The following is a 23,711-nucleotide window of genomic DNA, read 5'->3' as shown; positions in this document are numbered from 1 at the left end:
CTACAAACATGCACTGAGTGGATGATAATGATCTCATATGGTGAGAGATGAAGCGTGGACTCAAGCCCAAGCAGTCTCTGAGTCCAGAGTCCACGTTTTCAGTGACTTGGCCTGGAGATTCGGTCTCTGGGGGGCTGAGCTGGAGTCAGACATCCCTCTTTACAGCAAGGCCACAGGGCCTTCCAGTGACGTGCCCTGGTGAGAACTACAGGGGCTCTAGAGGTGACACTAAGAGGTCAACTAATCTGCCTACGTACAAACACCTGGCCAGTAAGGTGGGACGAGAGCAGGTCTAGTCAGCTGATGGCCTTAAGGATCAGATGTCTGACCTCACCACCTCCCCGGCTAACCCTGCCCCCCAGCGTTTGGCTCTGGCCCTCTGATTTCTGAGGCTGAATTATTACAGAAGGAAGACGGCCTGCAGTGCGATGTAGGGAAATAGAACCTGAGATGGGATTGGGATGCTTCCTAAGAACGGTCTCCTCATCTTTTGGCCGGGGAAGGAAAGCTGTTCTGGCACCTTGCCTGGCTGGGCGTGGCCGAGCCCACATACCTGTCGGGCAGGCCCCGCAGTAGAAGGAGCCTGGGGTGTTGAAGCACTGGGCAAGTGTGGAACACGGTGCAGGCTGGAGGCTGCACTCGTCGATGTCCAGCAGGCAGGCCGAGCTGTTCGGCGGGGACGTCCACCCCGCGTCACAGATGCAGCTGTACATGGGCTGGCAGAATGACAAGAGTGTGAATCAAAGCAATCAGGAAAATAAGCAAGAAAAGCTTTTGAAAATCTCACCAAGCCCCCGACTGTTTATCCTCTAGCGTTCATTTCCATAAGGCCAATTGAGTGGCTTCTCTTTTTCTTCCCATATGATTAAGCATTTAGACCCGACCACGCAAAAAGAGAAACATCTTTATTTCAGAGTAAGGAAAACCTATAATTTGCCCCAAAGATGCCAGGGAAAGAGCAACAACAATCAAGAACTGTAAGTCAATATAATTAAAGTCAATCCACTCAGCCCGCTATGTTTTTAGAGGGAAAAACACCCATGGAGGCACAGACCTTGGAAAATCCATTCTGTTTGTTTCCTTTTTGAAAGTCTTTCCTTCCCCTCCCAGCCACTCCCTCCTCCCACCATCACTGGAAAGGAACCATTTTCTATCAATGCATTTAAAAATATACAGAGAGAGAGAACTAAAAATAAAGACCTGAAGGTCTCATACAAGGCCAAGCGGGCCTTGTATGCTGAGTGCTCTTGAGGGTCAGGAGTCAAGGTTGTCAGGATCCAGAGCACAGGGAGAAGTCAGGCAGTCTGCAGACAAACTCAGGGTCCACAGCACTCAAAGGTGCTCCGGAGCCAGAAAGAAATCCAGACTCCTCAGAACTGCGTGCTGCCACCAAGAATGGGCCTTGGTGTTTCCATGTCTCGTCACTGTTATAGCTCGCGAGGCCAAGAGAAGGTCATGTCTCACAGAGAGATTTATGAAGTAAAAACAAAAAAGGCAGTAATTTCTATAATGATACCACCTCTGCGTCCAGTTTTCTGTTTATTTATGGACAACTCTCATCTTTTTCCTCACCTGTGCCCCCCTGAGAGCAGGAAGTACCTTCCTCTCTGGAACACTGCCAGAACGATGCTCCTCTACAGACATGCAGGCTAAGGGACTAATAGCAACCGTGACTCCCTCCACGAAGCCACGTTCTGGGAGGGACTCACCTCTCCAGCCTGCACTCGGACTAGATCCTCACAGATGCCGTGGACGCAGAGTGCTTTGGAGCCCCCTTCACAGTCATTGTATCTGGATGCACACTGGGGGCCGTGTGTCTCGGGGGAGCATAGACACCTGTTGGTTACACAAGAGCACAATGTCAGCGCCTGTGCCTCAGCACAAGTGCCTGTTTCTTAGCACCAATTAAAGAAAAGTAATAAGTCCGACTACAAGTCAATGACATTCACGTGGAATCATAAACTAGAAAACCAGATCTACTTGCTGGAGTCTTAGAGGAAAATCACTCTGCTCCGCTTCAAGCAGTGGGTTGAGTGAATGCGTTATCTCTCTCAAGAAGTAAGAGAGGGGCACAACTTACTATCTGGGCAAGACTGCCACCATAAATTCTTCTGGTATCAGGTCATCAAATAGCACTTTCAAAGGTCAGACATTCATAAACTAAGGGGGATGGAGTCCCTTGGGGATGGTAAAGGGAGAGATCAACAAGTCCATTCATCATCCATCCAACCAGACCCTCCAGTAAGCACAGGTGACCTTGACTGAGCTGATGTATTCCCAAAGGTTCTCTGGGATTGTAGAACTCCACAGACAATGGTACGTCCACATCTCAGAGTATGCAATCCATATTATCGTATTACAAAGGGCAATAGTTCCATCTGTTAGAGATGTAGCTTAGATAATAACATTTCTTTCATAGCCACACTTTAACTCACAAATGCAATTTGACATAATACCCAAGCTTGCAGTGGGTGTTTTGCTTTGAGAAGATTTCAGTTCAATAACAATCAAATAAGGAAATTTGTTTTAAACTATTGTCATCCTTCAAATTGCTGAGTTAGCTTTCTATCTGTACTGTAGCTTCCGAGGGAATGTGGAAGGTATGGGAAAGGCAGGTGGGAATGGGAAGGACACAGAGGGGTCATAGAGCCTCAGCCTATTTTCGCAGGTTTGAGGGCATCCGATGGAGTGGAGAGCCAGGCCCGGAGTTGCCATTTGTCTGCCTTGAGCAGCACTGGCCCTCATGGGGGAAGGTGACCATAGGGGTCAAGGATCAGAGACAAGGAACACGGAGTGTCTGCATGGCCATGAACTAGTTTCTGAGTATTCTGGAAAAGGGGCCATTCTATAAGGCAAAGAAGCTCTTTTAACAATCTTGCTGAGGCACAAGGGACTCATCTCATGTCCGAAGATGAAGACACATGTGTGATTGACAGTGTGGGAAATGAGAGTCTGGCTGTTTGAGAAGCATCCAGAGCCACACTCTGGGCACAGAACTTGATGGGCCCATGGAGGGTTCCAGAAACAATTGCTGGGGTGGCACCTTTGAGTGGGTTCTAAGGAAGAAGACGTCACTGAATGTGACCAGAGACAGAGAGTAAAAACATGGAATCACTCACGCACTTCCATACAGAGTTGCCAGACCTAGCAAATAAAGACACGGGACGTCCAGTTAAATCTGACTTTCAGACCAATGAATACTTTTTTGGTATAATTAAGTCCCAGGCAGCTTTCAACATCAGTATTTCATTGTGTAAAACCTGTTCATTAAGGTTTCTCAAAACCTTTCTCATTAAGACAAGCTCATAGACTAACCACAATAGATGATTAAACTTAAAAAACTTTTCAATTATTCATTCCCTATGTATAACTATTTATCTTCCTCTCATCTCTCTCTTTCCATACTCTCCCTCTCATACCCCCTTCCCTTTTCTCTTCACTTGCCCGTCCTTACACAGATTATTCTTTTGGGAAATTTCATTAGATTCTTGAGATAATAGAACTTCCCACTAGTTCATATATTTGAACATTTGATTCAGCTAGCTTCCTTGCTGAAAGTTTATTCTACCACCACGGCCAGCCACCAAAAAAGATTTTTAAAAAATCTTTAAACCAACTTTACTAGCTTTCTGAGCCTATCGTATATAAGAGATCTGAGTCTCCGAGACCAGATGGGACAAGATTGCCTGGATTTAAATCCTGATACTATCTATTAACTGTTCGCCTTAGGCAACATCATAACACCATTTCTTATAAAATAATAGTGCCCATCTATGAGCACTATTTTTACCTTGGGGTCATCTAAAGACATTTTCTGGTAGGAAGCGCTTGGGCAACTGTGTTTATCTTATCAGTAAGTGCTTTACTATTGGAAAATGACTTAAGATTTGAGAGGAGATTCTGGTTCCTGGACATGCAGGTAAATCCTCTCTATCTCCTCCTTCTCACTTGGAGAAAATGAATGAATTTTAATCGCACACTTTCTGCTAAATAACTACAAAGTATATTTCTTTCATTTAAATGTAACTTAATGTGAGAAGACAGGCGGTGGGGGGGGGGGGGTGGGGGGGGTAGGCAGTGAAGCATATCACCAGCTTCCTTGCTATGATCCTCAAAGACAAGTATTAATCTCATTTTACTGGCAAGGCTCACGTTGCCCAAGGCCACGGAATTAGAAACAGGCACAAGATGAATTAAAACCTAAGTCTGTGTTACTCTTGCTCCGATGTTTTTCTGTGTCACGCTCCCACGTTGTGAAAGGTAGTTAGTTAAAGACTTTCCATTTCTGTGTGTCTTTTTAACATAACAGTGTTTGCATGCAAAATATATTCTCAAGGTGGCTGCATGTGACCTTTAAAGTAAAAGAGTGACCATCTATATACCTCCCCGCACAAGTCACTTGCATAATGGCTTTCTATTGCTGATTTAGTTCTGGCGGAACAAAACTGGGCTTGTCAGTCTTCAAAAGCACTGCGAGGGCCTTTGGCAATTGGGAAGAGGTCAAATACACTTTCAAAGTCATAGTTTAACTTGCATTAGAGTCCATGGTTCAATATTAACGTAACTGACTCACTGAAAGAGGTAATGAGTTTAATACCTAACTACCATCCGAGCTAAAACCAGATTGTCCTCATCATTTAAACTCTGCATGTTTTAAAAACCCACCAGTGATGACAGTGGAAATAAATAAAATAAAGTGTGCTAATCATCATTGCACTCCTGGAGAAAACAACAAACAACAAACTCAGCGGTTTTTTTTCTAGAAAGCCTTCTAGATCTGAGTGTATATGGCACACACCATCCATGCTTAGCAAATCTGCATCCCAAGCGCTGTCTTCAATCCAGAGTAAGCAGCAGGATGATAAACATCAATTCTTCAGAACAAAGAGGCAATAGGAGAATCAGGAAGTGGCAAAATATTGTCTGTTAACTCTTTGAAGCTTTTGGGGGCAAGACTTCAGCCACGGGAATTGCTGGAAACAGAAAATGGTCTCCTTGCCCTAGTTTCATTACTGGGGAAAAAAGTTTTTACCAGAAAATTTCCTAGGAAATAAGGCTTCCAATTAATTAGTATCTGCATAGTGCTTTATCTTTCAAAGGTCTTTGTAATTAGGAATTATTAATCTCTTTAAATAAAGACTCCTTTGTCCTTCCCCAAGTAAATGGGTTCCAAGAGTTAGAGGCTGAAGCAGGTCCCAAATCCAGAGCAAACCCTTTGCCATGAACACATTTCTGCAGGTCCAGACTATTCAACAGTGGCTCATTTCCCTTTAACAAATGTGTACTGAAGATTCCCAAATAGTTTTCTAGCCTCAGAGAAGCTACTGATTAAGGGGCATTTAATCTCATGTAATTAATAGCACACAAGAAAATATCTAAATGTTCTCTGTTTCATTACACAGATTCCACAAAGCAAGCATTTAGTCTTTCGCTCATACACATTTTTCTATTTTCTGATATTCCTCCAAAAATTCTCCATCAAATGCCTGAATAGGAGTCTTTAGTTCGTAGATATCAACTGGAATTCATGGAGCTTCATAAACTATCCTCACATCAAGAAGAAGAAACCAGATCTAAATGTTCTGTTCTTAACTGCAAATCTATGAAGGACAGAGGCTAGAAACCAAAACCACTTCCAGAGTCAGCATAGTGAGTTTTTGGGCATTTTTACAGAAAGGTGCAAGAGAGAATTCAATATTGCTCATATAAAGTTGAATTTTCCCTTTAGGTAGCTCTCAACAAATAAAAATGGTTCTCTCTCTTTCTCTCTCTCTTGTTTATGCCTGGAAAAAGAACTCTACTCCTTCACATGCAGCAAATAGTTATGTTATGGTATATTTTTTTCTTTTCCATTTTTCAGGAGTAAAAATAATTTACTGGGGGGAGAACAAAACAATTTTGGCTTCGTCTCTGTGTCTTCCCCCACCTGCTACACATCTTTGTTATTCTATTGGCTTGTGAGACCCCACAACACGTAATGATACAGGAAGACCAGGAGTGAAATCTAATCTCCAGGACATTCCTCGATATCAGGAAGACAGGAAAGTATTAGTTCTAGGAATAATTTTCCTCCAGTGTCTCCAAGAAGCAATTCTCGTTGATAAGTGCCCATAAACAGACATCAGGAGATAATGCTTTCAAGGGAATGAAAGATTAGACCTGCATTTTGGATCTCACCCAAACTTGAATGCTCATAAAAGCAGGAGTCAGGGGGTTCACCAAAATGGGAAACAAAGTCCTAAACGCAGAAGTCTCTGCAATAAAATAATACTTAATTTAAGTCAGAGGTGATTGATTTTGGTTCTGCACAATGGTGAAGCTCATGAAAAAATCAGAAGTTTGAATGAATTCAGTTTGTGACTTGGAATGAGCAAAAAATCTTAAGATCAGATCAAAAGAACAAAAGGGTCAGTTAAATGAAAAAGAGAAGGATTGTGACTGCCTTTTTTGACAAACGATGAGAAAATAACAAAATTACTGCACTCATTTTTGCTGGGAAGAATAGGATGGATATTGTTACAAGGGAATGGAAGAACAAGATAGCAGAGGCATTAGTAAGAAAGCAAACAATTGCTCTTTACTCCACTGAGATTATACCCCTGAGGACTGAAAGAATGTGTTCACGTTATAACACAATCAACTTTTTTCACCTTTTAATAATCACAGAACATAGGAGCCCAACCAAAATATGGGGAAAGATCATGTCTAGAGTTCTTAAGTTTTTTTTTTTAAGTGACTTTAAGGAACTATACAAAAGTAAGTTTGATGTTGATCTGCCAAAAATTTCTAGACTTGGTGGAAAGATAATGTGTCAGCCACTATAGCTTTAATAACCAATACTCAGACAGTCTGATGGGAACGTGGAGGTGTGGTTATGCCTAACTCAGCTTAGTAAGGGAAGGGACGTTTTCTTAGGGTGATGCCTGAGCTGAGCAGGAGGACTCTCTAGACAGAGTAGGTCAGAAGATAGGAACTCTGTGATGATTGTGGTAAGGGGCCTCACAGCTCCTTCAAGACAGGCAATGAGAGGTAACTACATGGAGAAAACCTCAGTTCAGTCTCTAGTCTTGTTATGGTCAACATTTTACATAGCACTTGACTGAAGATATCCTTACTCAAGCTAGCAGCTCACTTCTCCAATGAATGAGTGCAGCAGGGGCTTGTGGGTATGGTGGGGTAGCCCTCTTCTGGTTAATGCTCTTCAACGGCAGCCCCTTCAGTGCTCTGACTTCTACTAAGTCTTCAGCCTTGTCTTCCCCATGCTGTCCCTACTCCCTGTGCCAGCCACTGGGTCCTTCTTCCCATTCCTCCGGGACTCCAGAGAAAGGGGGTAAGAGTTCATGGGGTAAGAGTTGAGGACGTACAAGGGTTTCTTCATCTAAATAAATAGTTGTGTGTCATTAAATAAGAGTCATATATTTCTCATGGATGCTCTTGACTATGGGATGTTTAAGTCCTTCAAAAACATACCCTAATGTTAAGAAAGAAAGACAGGGGTGGGGGGAGGAAGGAAGGAAGGAAGGAAGGAAGGAAGGAAGGAAGGAAGGAAGGAAGGAAAAAAAGAGAAGAAAAGAAAAAAGAAAAGGAAAAAGGAAAAGAAAGAAAAGAAAAACATTACCTGTAACTGCCTGCTGTATTTACACACGTGGATCCATTCTGGCAGCCCAAGGGTGTTTCTGAGTAAATCTCACATTCGTTCACATCAACTGAGCACAGAGGACCCTGCATTCATGTAAAGAATGAAGTCAGGTGCCATGGGTCACAGAAGCATCTGGGGCCAATATTCATACAATATGTTTAAGGATTTATATATCCACTGAAGTCCTCAGTCAAGTGAAATACAATCACGCTAATACTAATACTAGTTAATATCCAGTTATCCTTCCTCTTGAACTCAGATTTGGCCTAAAGGAGCCAAAGAGCTCTTGGTAAAATCATGCCAGTTGCACAAGAAGAATCCTTTTACGGGGGCCTGGGTGGCTCAGTTGGTTAAGTGCCCGACTTCGGCTCAGGTCACGGTCTTGCAGTTCGTGTGTGCAAGCCCCACACTGAGCCCCGCGTTGGGCTCTGTGCTGACAGCTCAGAGCCTGAAGCCTGCTTTGGATTCTGTGTCTCGCTCTCTCTCTGCCCCTCCCTGACATGTGCCCATGCTCTCTCGCTCTCTCTCTGTCTCTTTCTCTCTCTCTCAAAAATAAATAAACATAAAAAAAAAAAAACTTAGGCAAATCCTTATACAAAGTAATCCTCATGTGACTATGAAGCTATGCCTGGAAATATTCACTTAATTTTTTTTTTTAATGCACATGTCAGGAACATTTTCACCATTAATAGAAAAGGACAAGAATATTTACACAGCTATGTCAAGATTTCTTAGTACTGGGGCGCCTGGGTGGCTCAGTTGGTTGAGCATCGGACTTCAGCTCAGGTCATGCTCTCATGGTTCCTGAGTTTGAGCCCCTAGTTCAGGGTCTCTGCTGTCATCACCGAGCTGGCTTTGGATCCTCTGTCTCCCTCTCTCCTGCCCCTCTCTGCTTACGAGCTTGAGCACGCACGCATGCTCTCTCTCTCTCTCTCTCTCAAGAAACAATTTTTTTAAAGATTCATTTAGTACTTTCAGTGCTGAACAATTTAAATTGATGCTAGCCAATATATCACGCCCTCCCATGTAGCTATGCAGCCAAGTGATCCCCTCCTTAAGACGGCTTAATGTTCAGTGGGTTATATAATCATGCTCACCACCGTTTGGATTTTGGCATTCTTGGTGTAAGTCATTTGATTCAGGAGACCACAGAATCCTAGAAACTTCGGATGGAGAATGAAACATGTCTGAATGCTTCCAAAGAAACCACTGATGCTGACTCACCAGCATTTTCTTTTTTTTTTTTTTTTTTTTTTTTTTAATTTATTTTTGGGACAGAGAGAGACAGAGCATGAACGGGGGAGGGGCAGAGAGAGAGGGAGACACAGAATCGGAAACAGGCTCCAGGCTCCGAGCCATCAGCCCAGAGCCCGACGCGGGGCTCGAACTCACGGACCGCGAGATCGTGACCTGGCTGAAGTCGGACGCTTAACCGACTGCGCCACCCAGGCGCCCCTCACCAGCATTTTCAACCAAAGATGGAGCGACTCACCTCCCACTGTGAGGTGCAGATGCAAACAAAGGAATTGTGAAGATTGAGGCAGGTCCCACCATTTTGGCAGGGGTTGCTGCTGCAGACCTTTTTGTCCACCGTCTGAAACAAAGACAGGGCAGTCAGCGAGACCATCGTACTCTCAGCAGGCAGCAAAGAAAGGCATGTTTCAGGGCAGGTGCGCGTGTAAAGCACATTCCACTCCTCCTCCAGGGAGACTCAGCCTCCATTACTTTAAAGCAATTACCCAAGTTCTTCTCCGAATCAACTCTCTCATGAAAAACAACAGCAACAACAAAGTGTTTCACATTTTCAGTCTACGCATGTTCCTTCGCTATTTAGAAGCATTTAGCCAGGGATGGGATGAGGCGCGAGGGGAGAAGATGCTCGCTCTACCCTTTGGAAAAGCATTGTTCACCTGGGAAACATACGTTGGTGGACAAGAGTCAAGATTTCAGACTGGGAATAATAATGGACATTCCTATTGTACTAAGAAAACCAAATGGAAATTCCGGTTCTTTTTTTGTTATTCTTATCTTTGGTACCTCCAGATAAGCATGTGAAATCTGATCATCTTTTGCTGTCACCCGTCCTCCCATGGGTAAAGATGGCTGAACTCTTCTCACCCCGAGTCCCTTTATTTGAAATGCGGGCTTATATACACCCTCCACTCCCGTGCTCACGTGACGACTTTCAGACCAGAATCACAAACAGACCTGCCTTTGTCTATATAACCTGGAGAATCTTCCCGTATGTCAGCTACCAGTTCCAATCTCGTAAGCTTTGTAATACCTCTGGGGGGCAAGAAAACTTCTTTAGAGAGGACATGCGATTGTGCAAGAAAACCTATTTTATTAACTTCGCCTAATCATAGGCTAATTCTCTAAAAATGGGGCGAAAAAATAAATTTTTAAAAATTAAAGTTTTTAAACAGGGCAAAGTAATTACTACGTTCTTTTTTTATTCAGTGACTCAGAGAAAGTCATGTCTGTTCCCCTCATTTTACAGATGAAACTGAGAGCCAGAGGGTTGCCCACTGACTAAGCACCATTTATAGCCAAACCATCTCTCTCTTCCTTTGTCAAAAGTCAGGTGACCATGCATGTGGGGGTCTCTTTCTGGAGCCTGTTTTCTTTCATTAGTCCATCTATCTTTGTGCCAGGATCACAATTAGCCCTGTTTGTCAGAGGACACTCTTAAGGAAATTAACCACAACTCATTAGAAGTTTGCTGGCATACAAAAGCAACGTTGTCTGCGGCTTTAAAACTCAAAAGCGTATGGGGGCCCAGCAGGAAATGGAATCAGTAAGCAGCCAGGAGGAAGACAATGGGGAACTATGGCTAACTATTGTACCCAGAGAGCGTTGACCTATTAGAATGCATAAAAGGCATTTATATCCAAAAATCATTAAAAAATTCCTCCTGGGGGGTGGGGAAAGGGATACAGTCTGAAGTAATTTGACCATGGCCTCCAGCTCTTGACCTTTCACAGGAATAATGAAGCACTCTAGGAGACTGGAAACTCTAGCACTGTGTCTTCTCGACAGGTATGATTCCTTGCTTGTTTCATTCATTCAACTACTCCCTAAGAAGATAAAGGTTGAGGGGCAATTGATTACCAAGGTCAGGAAGAGAATACATAAGTGAACTTGCCTGCCAAATTTAAAACACCAAAGTAGAGAGCAACACTTGAAGCATCATCACAACAGACCCAGAATATTAGAACAGGGATTCTTTACCTGGAATCTCCTTACTTTATTTTTATTTAAATTTTTTTTTTAACATCTTATTTATTTTTGAGAGAGAGAGAGAGACAGAACACAGTGGGGAGGGGCAGAGAGAGAGGGAGACACAATCCGAAGCAGGTTCTGGGCTCCGAGCTATCAGCACAGAGCCCGATGCCGGGCTTGAACCCACAAACCATGAGCTCATGACCTGAGCCAAAGTCGGATGCTTAACCGACTGAGCCACCCGGCACCCCTGGAATCTCCTTACTTTTATTCAAAAATTTTAATATGGGGACATTCTGTGCATTTCTCTGGGTAGATGGTTGTAGCTCCTATGAAAATCTTAAAAACACCAGCCAACTTCAGAACAGGTGAGAAGTCTAAAATCACAAGGACTAGTTTACAAACATGTACTAGTGAAGTCATGGAAGGGTTGCTCGAAGAAACTGCTCAAATTTAATTACCAGCAAATGTACCTGTAAGAAAGTTTGAAATATTTTGTGATACACCCCAAGCCTCTGAGTTTAATGTTGGAGAAGATGCACAGCCTTTCGACACATCAGCAAGTTGGGTGGTCACACTTACGCCCACATAACATGGTCAAAGAATGACAACGTTAAGAGGCAGAGCACGTGAAATGCTGAACTCAGAAGGTTTCACATGCTCACATGCTTCACATGCCCAGGTACCCGGGGCCCGTCACTTGATGTGACGCTTGGGTTCCTCATCTATGTCCTGGGCGGCATAAACGGCGATGAGAATTGGATCACGGGAAAGAGCCAAGTCCTTGATACGGATCACCCGTCTACCCTCAGGTGAGAATGCCAGCTGCATCAGTGGTACCAGCACATTTCCAGTGAAAGATGTCAGCCAAGTGGTAGTTATGGGACTTACCTGCTGTAGGCTTTGAAATTTTCTCTCCAGATCCGCAAGCTAAGCGGTGAGGAAGAGAAAGCATTGGTTAGCATTTCACATGTGCTACTGTCCCCTGGCCTATTTTCCTAACACCCTCTGCTGGGGGCTCGCTTGGTTTGTCTGTTCCTTTTTTATTGCTTTTCCCCTCCCCATCCCTCTCTCCTCCAGGCTTCCCTCCTTTCTACTCTCTTCCATCATATACATCGTTTTTTTAAGGCATTAAAAAAAAAAAAAGAAGTACAACCCACTGATGAGTTGATTCATTGCTCCTCTGCACACAGTGATGGGATTTTCATAAACGACAGTGATTCATCCACTTCACCAATAAGAAGCTTCTATCAGAGGGGGAGCAAGACTTACTTATGCGACAAGTTCTTGTCACAGCATTGTCAACCTTCTGCCCATCGCTACCTCTACGTCCCCTGTTAGAGCTGTGTCATTTAACCAGAAAGTTCATCATCACAATGCTAAATTTCTAAAGAGGACCCAAAGTTGGTATATCACCTGCAGAAATCGATGCTTACAAAGTTGAATGAAGGAGAGCTATTTACTCTAATGATGTAGATGTCAGACTTACCTTAGAATTAAGCTGATGGATTTGACTGGAGATATTCTGAGGCAGACTGACAGCACTCCTTTTTAAACTTGTAATATCATCTTTGTTTTTCTGGATCTAATTTTAAAAAGAAAAAGGAGGAGGAGAATGCTTGCCAGCAAAAAGATCATGTGTATGTTACAGATACAAAATTTTTAAAATTTGAGTACTGTTCTATTTTAAACACTAAGATCTTGCCCATCATTATAAAATTCAAAACAATACCATGTATAATAAATTGCAGACTAAAATAGCCATGGCATAATTCCATTTACCCCTTTCAGGAACGACATTATCAAGGTACTTTCCATTTGCATTTTTTCTCATAACAATTTGGAGTGCTTGTTGAGAGGCCTGGAGTGGAATCAGATTGCTTGGATTTGAAATCTTGACTCAGTCATTTACTGGGTGTCCTTGGGCAAGTTGCTGTGCTGCTGAAAGTTTCCTTTACCTCCCTTACAAATGGGGTGATAATAAAGCTGGGGTCTCCTGGGTGGCTCAGTTGGTTAAGAGTCCGACTTTGGCTCAAGTCATGATCTCATGGTTCATGGGTTTGAGCCCCGCATCAGGCTCTGGGTTGACAGCTCAGAGCCTGGAGCCTGCTAAAGATTCTGTGTCTCCCTCTCTCTCTGCCCCTCCCCCGCTCATACTCTTTGTCTTTCTCTCTCTCAAAAATAAATAAACATTAAAAGAAAAATTTTTAAATAATAAAGCCAAACTCATAGCATAGTGGTGGGGGTTGGAGGAGGTAATGCACACCAGTGCTGAGCACAATGGATAGCCCATAGAAAGCTCTAAATAATGTCAGCTTTCAACATTACAAAGGATATACTAGCATGATTTACTAAACAATGAACACTGAAAACAGTAAGGCAAGAGAATAATTGACCAATTCTGTTCTCTGGCAGAAGTAAAATGTCACATCCAAACCTTTCTCTGGCCCCTCTCCTTCCTTGATCCTCATGAGAAGGAGTCCCCTGTACCACCCTGTGTACCTTCTCTGGATTAGAGGACATAAACCCACACAATGAGCCACTTCCTACTAGAATTACTCCTGCTCATCATTAACCCTAGGGCATTGTTTCTTCACTAGGACTTATCTCACCTCTGGTTATGTTCCCTGGGCTAAGGATTTAAGGTGTGGATTCATATAGACCTCTTGAATTAAGTGACCATATGCAGATATACAAAATTACTTCAATATATTTCCATTGCCTTACCTGATGTAAACATTCGCCGAGGTCTTCATCATTTAATTTGATTTTTCCCAGGGATCCAGTTCGAAATTCAATGTTTTGAGCAGACCCTGTAAGAAACACTAGATTTCCCTTCTCTGCAGCCATTCGAGGCCTATATAAATCAAACCAGAGAATGCATCAATAATTAGCATATAATTTTACACAACAAAGTTTCTCACTGAATATACATAGACTGTATACACATTTGCCATGTGGTCAACTCAACCACATTCTCCCTGGTCATCTGCCATTTTTTTCCCTGCAAATTTCCTAGAGACACCTACTAATTGCATACTTGCCTTGTTTGCAAAATGCTAAGTGAATAATTTACGTACAAGAAGATAATCCCATACATCAGTCTCAATGTTCTTCCCTATTTGTTTTTAACATCATTGTTTTCCTCAAGAAAAATTACACCTTTGCTTATCTGGCTATTTGTGGAAACTAATGACCCCACTGCCCTACACCCTCAGCAGCAATGATGCACGTGTCTACTTACTGTTGGAGGTCAGTATTTCTTTTCTGTCTCTGCAGCACGAGCTCTCCAACTTCCCCATTTGATTCAGCAAATGTCACCAAAATAACCAAACTCCATAGAAAAGGTGAGGACATATTCCTCACCAACCCTCCTAGGTTGTCAGGTAAGAAGGAAGCCAGTCCAGCCAAGTGTGGGATTTTAGAGAAAGCAAACCAGGCAGATGTACTTTGGCCTGTGGAATATCCTGCAACTTTCAGTCCTCTCTTCTTTGCCCTGGAAGGCTGTGTTACTTTTCCTTCCCGAGGGAGGTAAATGATCTTAGATCTTCAGTACTCTTCAACTTGTGAGAGGTCAAAATCTACCTTTAAGTGATGCACAATTTAATCATTATCTGTGTGACCTTTGAGACAGTAACAACTGCTTTGGAAACATCCACTAAAACAATCCTTTCTTCAGAAGCAGCTACCTTTAATAAACACTAAAACAAAGTAGACACCCTTTCAGCAAATGATACTCAAACAACTGGATATCCACACGCAAAAAAAATGAGGTTGGACCATACTTTACACCATATACAAAAACTGACTCAAAATTAATCAAATCCCTAAATACAGGAGCTAATACTCTTAGAAGGAAACAAAGGGGGAAAGCTTCACGAACTTGACTTGGCACTGATTTTTTTTGGATATGACACCAAAAGCAAAGGCAACAACAACAACAAAAAATGGGTAAGTTGGATACTTCAAAATGCAAAAAAAAAAAACCAAAAAACTTTTGTTTCCCAAGGGACACCATCAACACAGTGAAAAGGCAACTCACAGAATGGGAAAAAATATTTACTAGTTATATATATGATAAGAGGCTAATATCCAGAATGCATAAAGAGTTCCCATAACTTAACAAAAACGAAAAATAACCTAGTTTTAAAATGGGTAAAGAAAATAGGCATTTCTCGGAGGAAGATGTACAAATTGCCTAAGAGCACATGAAAAGACGACCAACATCACTATTCATTAGGGAAATGTAAACCAAACCCACAAGGAGACCCTACTTCACAGCCATTACGATGGCTACTACCAAAACAAACAAACAAATAAACAAACAAACAAAAGAAAACAAAAGTCTTGGTGAGGATGTGGAGAAAGCTGAACCCTTGTGTGCTCTTTGTGAGGATGTAAAATGGTGCAATCACTACAAAACAGTATGGCGATTCCTGAAAAAATTAAACAGAATTACCTCGTGATCTAACAATTCCACATCTGGGTATGTACCCAAAATAATTGAAAAAAAAAGAAAGAGAGAGACTCAAAGAGATATTTGTACACCCATGTTTGTAGCAGCTTACTCACAATGGCCAAAATATGGAAGCAACCCAAATGAACACCCACTACAACATGGGTGAACCTTGAGGACATCATGCTAAGTGAAATAAGCCAGACACAAAAGGACAAATACTGTATGATTCCATTGCCACAAAGAACCTCAAGTAGTCAAATGCATAGAGACAGAATGTAGCACGGTGGTTCCCTGGGGTCGGGGGAGGGAAATGGGGAGTTATTGTTTAATGGGTACAGAGTTTCACTTTGGAAAGACGAAAGAAGGTTCTGGAGATGGATGCAGGTGACCATTGCCCAACAACGAGAATGTATGTAATGCCACTGAACTTTAAAAATGATTAAAATGATAAATTTTATGTTATGTAGATTTTACACTTAAAAAGAATTGAAACCAGGGTGCCTGGGTGGCTCAGTTGGTTAAGCATCTGGCTCTTGATTTCACCTCAGGTCATGATCTCACAGTTCATCGGTTCAAGCCCCACATCTGGCTCTGTGCTGATGGTGCAGAGCTGGCTTGAGACTCTCTCTCTTTCTCTCTCTCTCTCTCTCTCTGCCCCTCCTCCACTCATATTCTCTCTCTCTCTCCACGCCCCCATCTCCTCCCCTCTCTCTCCCTCCCTCAAAATAAATAAATAAACTCAAAAAAAATTGTAACCAGAATTAGAAAGATGGAATGGGAATCTGTTGCTATAGGAGAAATAAAAGGCTGCTTTGCATGTAGGCTCATTGTTTTCAAAAATTTAGAAAAAGAGTCTGTGAAAAACTTGGGGGTGCCATCTGAAATTTTAGATAGTATCTACATAAAATTACCCCCTTAAAGAAAGTGGTATACTTGATACTATGAAGAAACATAACACTGCTTCACACCTGTTCTATTCAAACATAGCCACAAAAACTAACTGGCAAGATGTTGTTTACTTGAGACGGGTACTGAGGTCACGCAATGAGTTTTCTTGTTATTTTGTTTGTTTTAAGCGAGGGACATAATACAATAAATGGTATCTCCAGTTGAATATGTTCTTTTAAAGTTACATTTGTCCCAATTTTGTTTAAAACCTTCACAACTTGGGGTAGGGGTAGGGGGAAAGCTTGACCTGGTGAAATATTTGTCAACTTAGAACCAGACGAAATAAGATGGGTTCCAATCTTCCAACACAAAGGACATTTCTGTTCCATTGAGCTATGAACATAACTATTTTCATGATTGTATTTTCCTGAAGATCATTGTACTCGGCAAATCTTTTCTTGCAATCGAAAAGGTCTGCAGCATGATTTTGACAAGAACTTCCTGTTTTATAGGATTTTCCTGGGGTACTAATGTGCTTATTATTAGAGTAAAGATAATTTCTTTGCTCCCGATCTGGGCATACAATCCTAATCGTCTCTCACTATAGGAAAACACACACACACAACAAAAACAGAAACAAAACAAGAAAGAAATATCCTCACAAGCTCTGAGTGACTTGGTGAGGGGGAATTTTACGTCCAGCTCACCTACTCAGCTCTAGCTGAGATCAGTAGACAAGTCAGACCATCCGCATATGATGACTTGGGGAAGCAATATAAAAATATAAAAATCAATCGCTGTTTCCACAGCATTCGCATGCATTCTATTTACTTGCCTTATTTGGAATTTCTTCAGGAAAGAGAAATTAAAATAGTCTTAGAATCCAAGACCTTCAGACTCAGAAGGTGAATAATCACCCCTCTTCCCTCCCCCAAGGTAAACTCTCTATGGACCTGAAACCCTGTCTTTCATTGACTAGCAAACCTCCCATTTCCTCCCTAATCCAGAATGCATTCCACAAAGCCTAGATGTGCCCTTTACATATTAGCCACACTATAAAAACGACAGGAAAACAAATGAAATACATTGTGGATTCTTCCCTTCACAGTCATATCTAGGGGGACACCATGTGGTTGAAGGGTTACGAACATGGGGTCTGAAGCTCACTCACCTGGGTTCAAGGGCTCCATCGCTTCCTAACCATGTGGCCCCGTTTCTTCATCAGGAGAAAGATAATCATCATAGCACTGGAGGTGTATAAAATGTTTAGCACATTCAGTCTCTTGGCACGTAAATACTTCTCCACTAAATAGAAAGCGCTATTGCCATGTAAATAAATATAATAATACCTCTCCTTCCTCTCCCACCACTTGGGTTTGGGTTCGTTAAAATAAGAAGTGATAGAAGAATTCACAGTCGATTTTAAAATCTTGGGTACAAGGAAAGTCAGTGGGGTCTCATCCCTCCTCTTTTGGAAGAGGATTCCAGAACAGAGACCTGCATCGGTGACCTCGAGTGCAGTCTATGGAGTTCGGAGTGTAGCACGCTGTGTGGCGTGCAGCTAATCCACACCCCTCCCAAACCGGCCTCGCGGTCTGGCTTCCCTACCTCTCCCTAGGGCTCCACAGCAATTCTTACAGAAGTCTCACCTCCCTCTTCTCCCTCTTTCTCCCCTGACGGAACCGCCAGAATCCAGTTGTAAGACTCAGAACTGTCTTTGCCTTTCTTCCTCCTTTAACTTCTCCAAGATGTACAACCTTTGTTCTTTCTGTGTGTCATCTGCTTCACCCCCTTCTTCTATTCTGAATCCTCAGTCCCCACCCTTCTTAGTAATTCCCAACACAATGCACAAATGAAAACCCTGTGGTCATCAAAAACGTACGTGGAGGGAAAGCCCAATATGCTAAAATTTCACATGAGGAAAACTGCTGGTTAACAAGGGATCACTGTAGTCAGGACACTGATAAGGACAAAAAAGAAAAAAAAGAAAAAGAAAAACACTAATAGGAAAGAGAATTAACTCTGCCTGGGAAGAGCAATGCAGGTTTCCCTGGAGACCAGCTGTGTCTTACAGAATGAACAGTTCTCCAGGCAAACTAATAGGACTGGGAGTTTCAGACAGAGAAAATGGACACCCAGTTAGAAAAGAAGTCAACTTTTCTAAGTTAGAAAAGAAGTCAACAGGACCAGAGCAGTGTGGGTCTGTGGGAGATGAAATTTCTAAAATGGACCAGAAGTCATATCAAGAAGGACTTTGAAATGTCATTGCAATGAGCCCCATTATTTTAAATAATGACGAATTATGAGAGTGTTTTAGGCAGGAGATTAATTCACATGGTCACGTTTGTATTTAACAAGCATTCCCGCAGAGACAAGTCTCGGACCCAGAGCTAGTGAGGACGATGGTGTACAGTTAAAGAGCCATGAACTGGGAAGGCCCCACTGGATGCACTGGCAGAGAGAGCAGGAAACAGTGCAATAAATATTTAGGAAATAGAAGTACTGGGACAGTTAAGGGGGAGGGGTTGGTGTTCAGGTTTCTTGTTTGAGAAATTGGAAGGACAGAGGTGTTGATAATTGAATAAGAGAGAATAATCAGGGGGACGAGGTTTTGGAGAGAATACCCTGAGTTCAGATTTGGAAGCACAGAGATCTGAGGGACACCTGCCATGCACTGCTGTCCCACGGCTTCACTCTGCAAGTGGTTTAGTCATCCGCGATGGGTGCAGAGAAGATCGATCCAGAGATGGCCCAAACTACACCCTTGCTACCTACTTAAAGCGTGATCCACAGACCCAGCACAGGTATCAGCCAGGAGCTTGTCAGAAATGCAAAACTCTCAGGTTCATTCTTGGACTCACTGAATCTGAATCTGCATTTTACAAAGATCCTCCTTTCTTCCCCCAGGGGGGTGAAGGCATCTTCACTCAATAAGGAGTCACGTGGTCTCCAAATGCATCTTTATTTCCATTCTCCAATCTATTTCTTAGATTGACCTAGCTTTTCATAACTTTCTTTTCTATTTTCTAATTCTTTATCTTCTTTGGTTCCACGTCGTGAAGAGTTTTTTGGATTTATCTTTAAGATTCTTATTTTAAAAACTTTCCTATTTTTAATTTTAAAAATGCTTTCTTATTCTTGTTTCATGGTTATAATATCTCGTATTACTTGAAAAATATAGTTGCTTTTCTGAAGCTTTCTCCTGTTTACCACATGGTCTCTGGTTTCTCTAAGCTCTTTTTCTCCTATTTGCTTGTTAGGTCTTTCTATTCTGTGTTGGAGGCTTTCCTCAAATACCTATTGATCCTTTTGTGTCCATTTAAATTTAAGCATAAAACACTAAAGAGTGGATGATAAGCTCTGTGTGCATGGACGGTGTTCGTAACCAGTAAGTTTTAGCATAGGGGTGACCAACAGCAACCTGAGGTAATTTCACTGAGGAACTCCAAATGTCCATTTTTGAAGGTATTTTTCCCCTGGGGACATTCACTTTCTTCAGAAAAAAAAAATCCTCTAGCTTTATACAGGGATGAGGAAAGTTGGCGGGAAATTTTACTGCTAAGTGTATAAACTTTATTTAGACCCTTGCTTTCTATCTTTTCTCCAAATTCCTGGAGAGCACAATGCTACGTTAATGTAATTCTGCTGTTACTTTATATACCGAGGCTCACTTTTCATTCCTACCAGCTTCATCCAAATTCCATTGTTTTATAGTGTTAATGCTTAATAAGCACTTACTGCAGACATTATGACATTCTCAGCAATGAGGAAAATTCAAAGAAGTAAAGGTCATGACCTCCTGTAGTTTGTAATACAGGCATATGTACACATCTAGAAAGCTCTAATAGCACAACATTATAAAGATGTGCATGACAACGGGGGACAAAATATATACCAATATGCTATTAGAGAAACAGGATGCACCAAACTGAAAGAGAGGTCCTAAACCTAATCTAGGCAGACTTATAGACATAGTGGTTCTTTCTCTTTTGGAGAAAGGTGGCTGGGTAAAGGTGGGGGCATTGCCTGAGGATCTCAAGTGGCAGGTTGAAAATGTGTGATTTAATCCAGAGAGCTGCTCTTATGTCTTGAGTGAAATAACACTGGTGTGGTATTTCTGTCAGGCCAGCTGAACTTATCTGTGGAGGGCTTGATCAGTGTGGGAGTGAGGAGAGGGGTGAAAAACAGAGGTCTTTGGAAGAAGGGCTAGATTCTCACATCCTGTGTCTCGTTCCCATCTCATTTTATAGCTCCAATCTGCCTTTACTGCATTCTTTGGTCCCTTTTAATTTTCATATCAGTTTAAAAGAAAACACTGTAGAATTAATCTGCATTTTTAGCCATTAATGGAAACACTGGTGAATATAATGATCTCTTGTAACCTTTATGACACTTAACTCATTCTCTTTTTCAGGGACATAACTTTGCTTAAAAGGCACATTTACATATGCTAGTTTTGTGATTTTCTACAAAATTTCAAGGCAATACAATATTGTTCCAATTGTCTATTCAATTTTCATGAAGGATTACATAAAATAATTATGGAAATTGGTGTAAGTTTAAAACCATTCATTTGCTCATTTTATGGGAAATGCATTACCTCCCAGGAAATTACCAAATCCACTACTGTGATGAACTGATCTCTTTGAAAGCAGTGTGGTCTTGACTCAGGGAACATAACCCAGGCATTTGTTCTCCACACTCATTACGATGATGGTTGCAATTATCCTTGAGTAGAATGGGAAAGAATTATGAGTTAATCATTACCATTTGGATAATTCAGGTTTGGCAGAGATTTTCCTAAGAAGGTAGATTTACACATTGTTGAGAGTTGGGAAGACCTCCCTGGGTTTTTTTTTTTTTTTTCAGATTTTTTAAAAGTATGATAATCCCTACATAACCAGGAAGGATATTACAAGAAAATTCATATCTAGAGGAAGGAATGTAACACAGGACTACAGCTCCAGGGGTGTGAATGACAGAGGTACACACACACACACACACACACACACATACAATCTACATGCTAACTTAACCTCGTGTCACCTATTCTAGAAAATGTAAAATATGTACTACGGGCTCTTGTGTCCTCGTGAGATGAGGACTGGTCAAAGATAAGGCACATACCAGAGGCAACATAAATTGCTAGGATTGGTGGCTCCAAAAGCCACTGAGGAAACAACACAGCTTTCTCTACCTCCAAAAGCCTCTACCTACCAGGATTTCAGCACGTCACTGGATTCATCTGAACTTATTTCCATGAAGGTGTGAAGCAGTGACATGGAGGTTACCTTTGGTGAGTACCATGGGTAAACCCTCCTGACGTTCCTTTTCCAAGGTAACCTAAAAAGAACAAAATAAGTTTTCCAATTGGTGACTCCTGAAATTCCCTGAACAAGGCAGCGGAGTGGAAGATTCAGACACCGTGGTTCATACCACTGTCAGAGGAAAATGCCAGATTGCACCAACACTGGACGTGAGGGACGCGTAGGCGGCAATTGCAAATTGCACTGGATCCGATCCTTTGAAAAGGGGGAAATGCAGTTTTGTTACAATATTTTGTGTATGATGGAGGAGGAGAGCAAGTGAGGTGAGCCTGTCACCACTGAGCGGGGGCAGGGAGAAAAAGACGACTTTGGGGACATTGGCACACTACAGAATTCCGCCTCTTGTACTTCTAATCGTGGAGAAGCACACAGAAGCATCTTTCTCTGGCAATGGGAGGCTTTGCTTCATTGATGTGATTTATCATGGGAGGAGTGTTTTCACAAGGCTGATGCCTGACCAAGCACCATCATTCCCAGGAGATTCGTTAATTGAAGTGCCACACAGATCTGTGGGAAGATACAAAGTGTTGTCATCAGGGCAGGAAGAAGGATGAGATGACCTCACCTCTCGGTCTTTTTCAGTGCCCTTATTCCAAGATCTATAAAAACCAAAGCCTTTGTCCCTTTGTGTGTGTGTGTGTGTGTGTGTGTGTGTGTGTGTGTGTGTGTGTGTGTGTTTTATAGAAGCTTGGGCTATATTTACTACAGAAGTACTGCTAAATCAGGTTTTGTCAACAATTCCTAGACTATGTTTATAGGAGGCATAAACAATTCCCTAGGAGTTTTCTGGTATTAAATACTTTTCATATAAAACCTAATGTGTTTTTCTTATTTAGGCTGACTGAGAGAATGATTCCAAAGATTCCCCAAGTCATCAAAAACCATAATGATTCTGCTGTGAAATGCAGCACACTCATATTCAAGTCAGATTAACTGGACAATTATTTATTAGGGACCCACCATTTGTCAGCAGCTGAGAGAGGTGCTGAGGAAACAGAACAGGTTAAGATGCAGCCTCTGTTTGAGGAGGGGAAGGGGCAGGGGGGAGTCTGGGGAGGAGACTGTATTATGCACCATCAGAATGCAAATGAAGCAGTGAGCAGTGACTTCCAAGCCAGCTTAAAATGACCAGACTCCATGGTTGAGACTTGGAATCAAGCACTGCTTTTGAAATAAAGAAAGTTTTTAATTATAAAAGTAATGTAACTGTACTATATTCAACTTGCAAAGTATAAACCAGAAAACTTAGAAATTCAATTACTCTCTTGTAACCCTTATCTATTACTTGATTGCAGCCTATTTTCAGATGAATCATTTCATAGTTATAATCATAGGATATACATGTATAGACTTGTGTCTTCGCCTTTTTTTTCACATGAGCCTAATCCAGTGTCCCCACCTAGTCTCCTTAACAATAACCGTACAAAGCTGCATAAAGTTATATATACTCATATATTATTTATATACTAAATTCGCATACCATTTTCCCCCTTGCAAAAAGAAAAAAAGAACAAGACAATGTAAACAGTGTGAACAGTTAAAACAACATTTTATCCTCTCACTTATTTAAGATGGTGATTTATAAGTATTTGAAATCTACAATAAGAGAGTAAACTCCATTTCCAGGGCTGTTCTCGTTTCTGTCATATTAGGTTGTTATATTTATTACATGCTTTTGTTTTATGTACTATGTTGCTTTCACAAAGTGGTCTCTTCTTCTGTTGTAGCTTTTTCCTTAAGAAAACTTTTTTATTATGAAAAATACCAAACATATAGAATTACAATAATACATTATATGTTTACCACAACTATATTTAATCTATTTTATTCTTTTGCCATGTTTGCTTAATCTATATGCATGTGTATGTATTTTTTTCTAAACTATGTAAAGGAAGTTGCATATATAACATTTCACCCTTTCATAGTCAACCTGATCTCCTAAGAATAAACCTGCATTCTCCTATAGACTCATGATGCCATTATAACATCCAACAACACTAACAAAAATCTTCCAAAACCGTCTAAAATCCAGTCTAACTCCATATTCAAATTCCTCCAAATGTTCCCAACTTATCTTCAGAGCTTCTTTTAAAACCAGGATTTGATTAAGTCTTTTTAGTATCTTTTAATTCTTCTTTTAAAAGATACTAATGTACAGATACAAACATTGTACAGA

The 23,711-nt window shown here is 41.5% G+C and overlaps 1 protein-coding gene across 1 annotated transcript in view; it reads right to left on the bottom strand.

Annotated features, from left to right (window-relative positions):
* The window catches only part of CUBN (cubilin), a 273,842-nt gene extending 259,353 nt beyond the window's left edge, over positions 1–14,489 (bottom strand). Inside the window, exons 1-8 of the mRNA XM_019460669.2 lie at positions 14,106–14,489; positions 13,589–13,718; positions 12,351–12,446; positions 11,753–11,791; positions 9,132–9,233; positions 7,619–7,722; positions 1,710–1,836; positions 554–716 (exon numbers count right to left, since the gene is read on the bottom strand). Of these exons, the coding sequence (XP_019316214.2) occupies positions 554–716; positions 1,710–1,836; positions 7,619–7,722; positions 9,132–9,233; positions 11,753–11,791; positions 12,351–12,446; positions 13,589–13,718; positions 14,106–14,218 (874 nt within the window). The 5' untranslated portion in view covers positions 14,219–14,489. The remainder of the gene's footprint in view (positions 1–553; positions 717–1,709; positions 1,837–7,618; positions 7,723–9,131; positions 9,234–11,752; positions 11,792–12,350; positions 12,447–13,588; positions 13,719–14,105) is intronic.
* Positions 14,490–23,711: the final 9,222 nt, after the last annotated feature.

This window comes from Panthera pardus, unplaced genomic scaffold, assembly GCF_024362965.1.
Source record: "Panthera pardus isolate Hobbes unplaced genomic scaffold, ASM2436296v1 HiC_scaffold_6, whole genome shotgun sequence".
Taxonomy (NCBI): Eukaryota; Metazoa; Chordata; class Mammalia; order Carnivora; family Felidae; genus Panthera; species Panthera pardus.
This window is presented reverse-complemented; position numbering and strand designations above follow the sequence as displayed.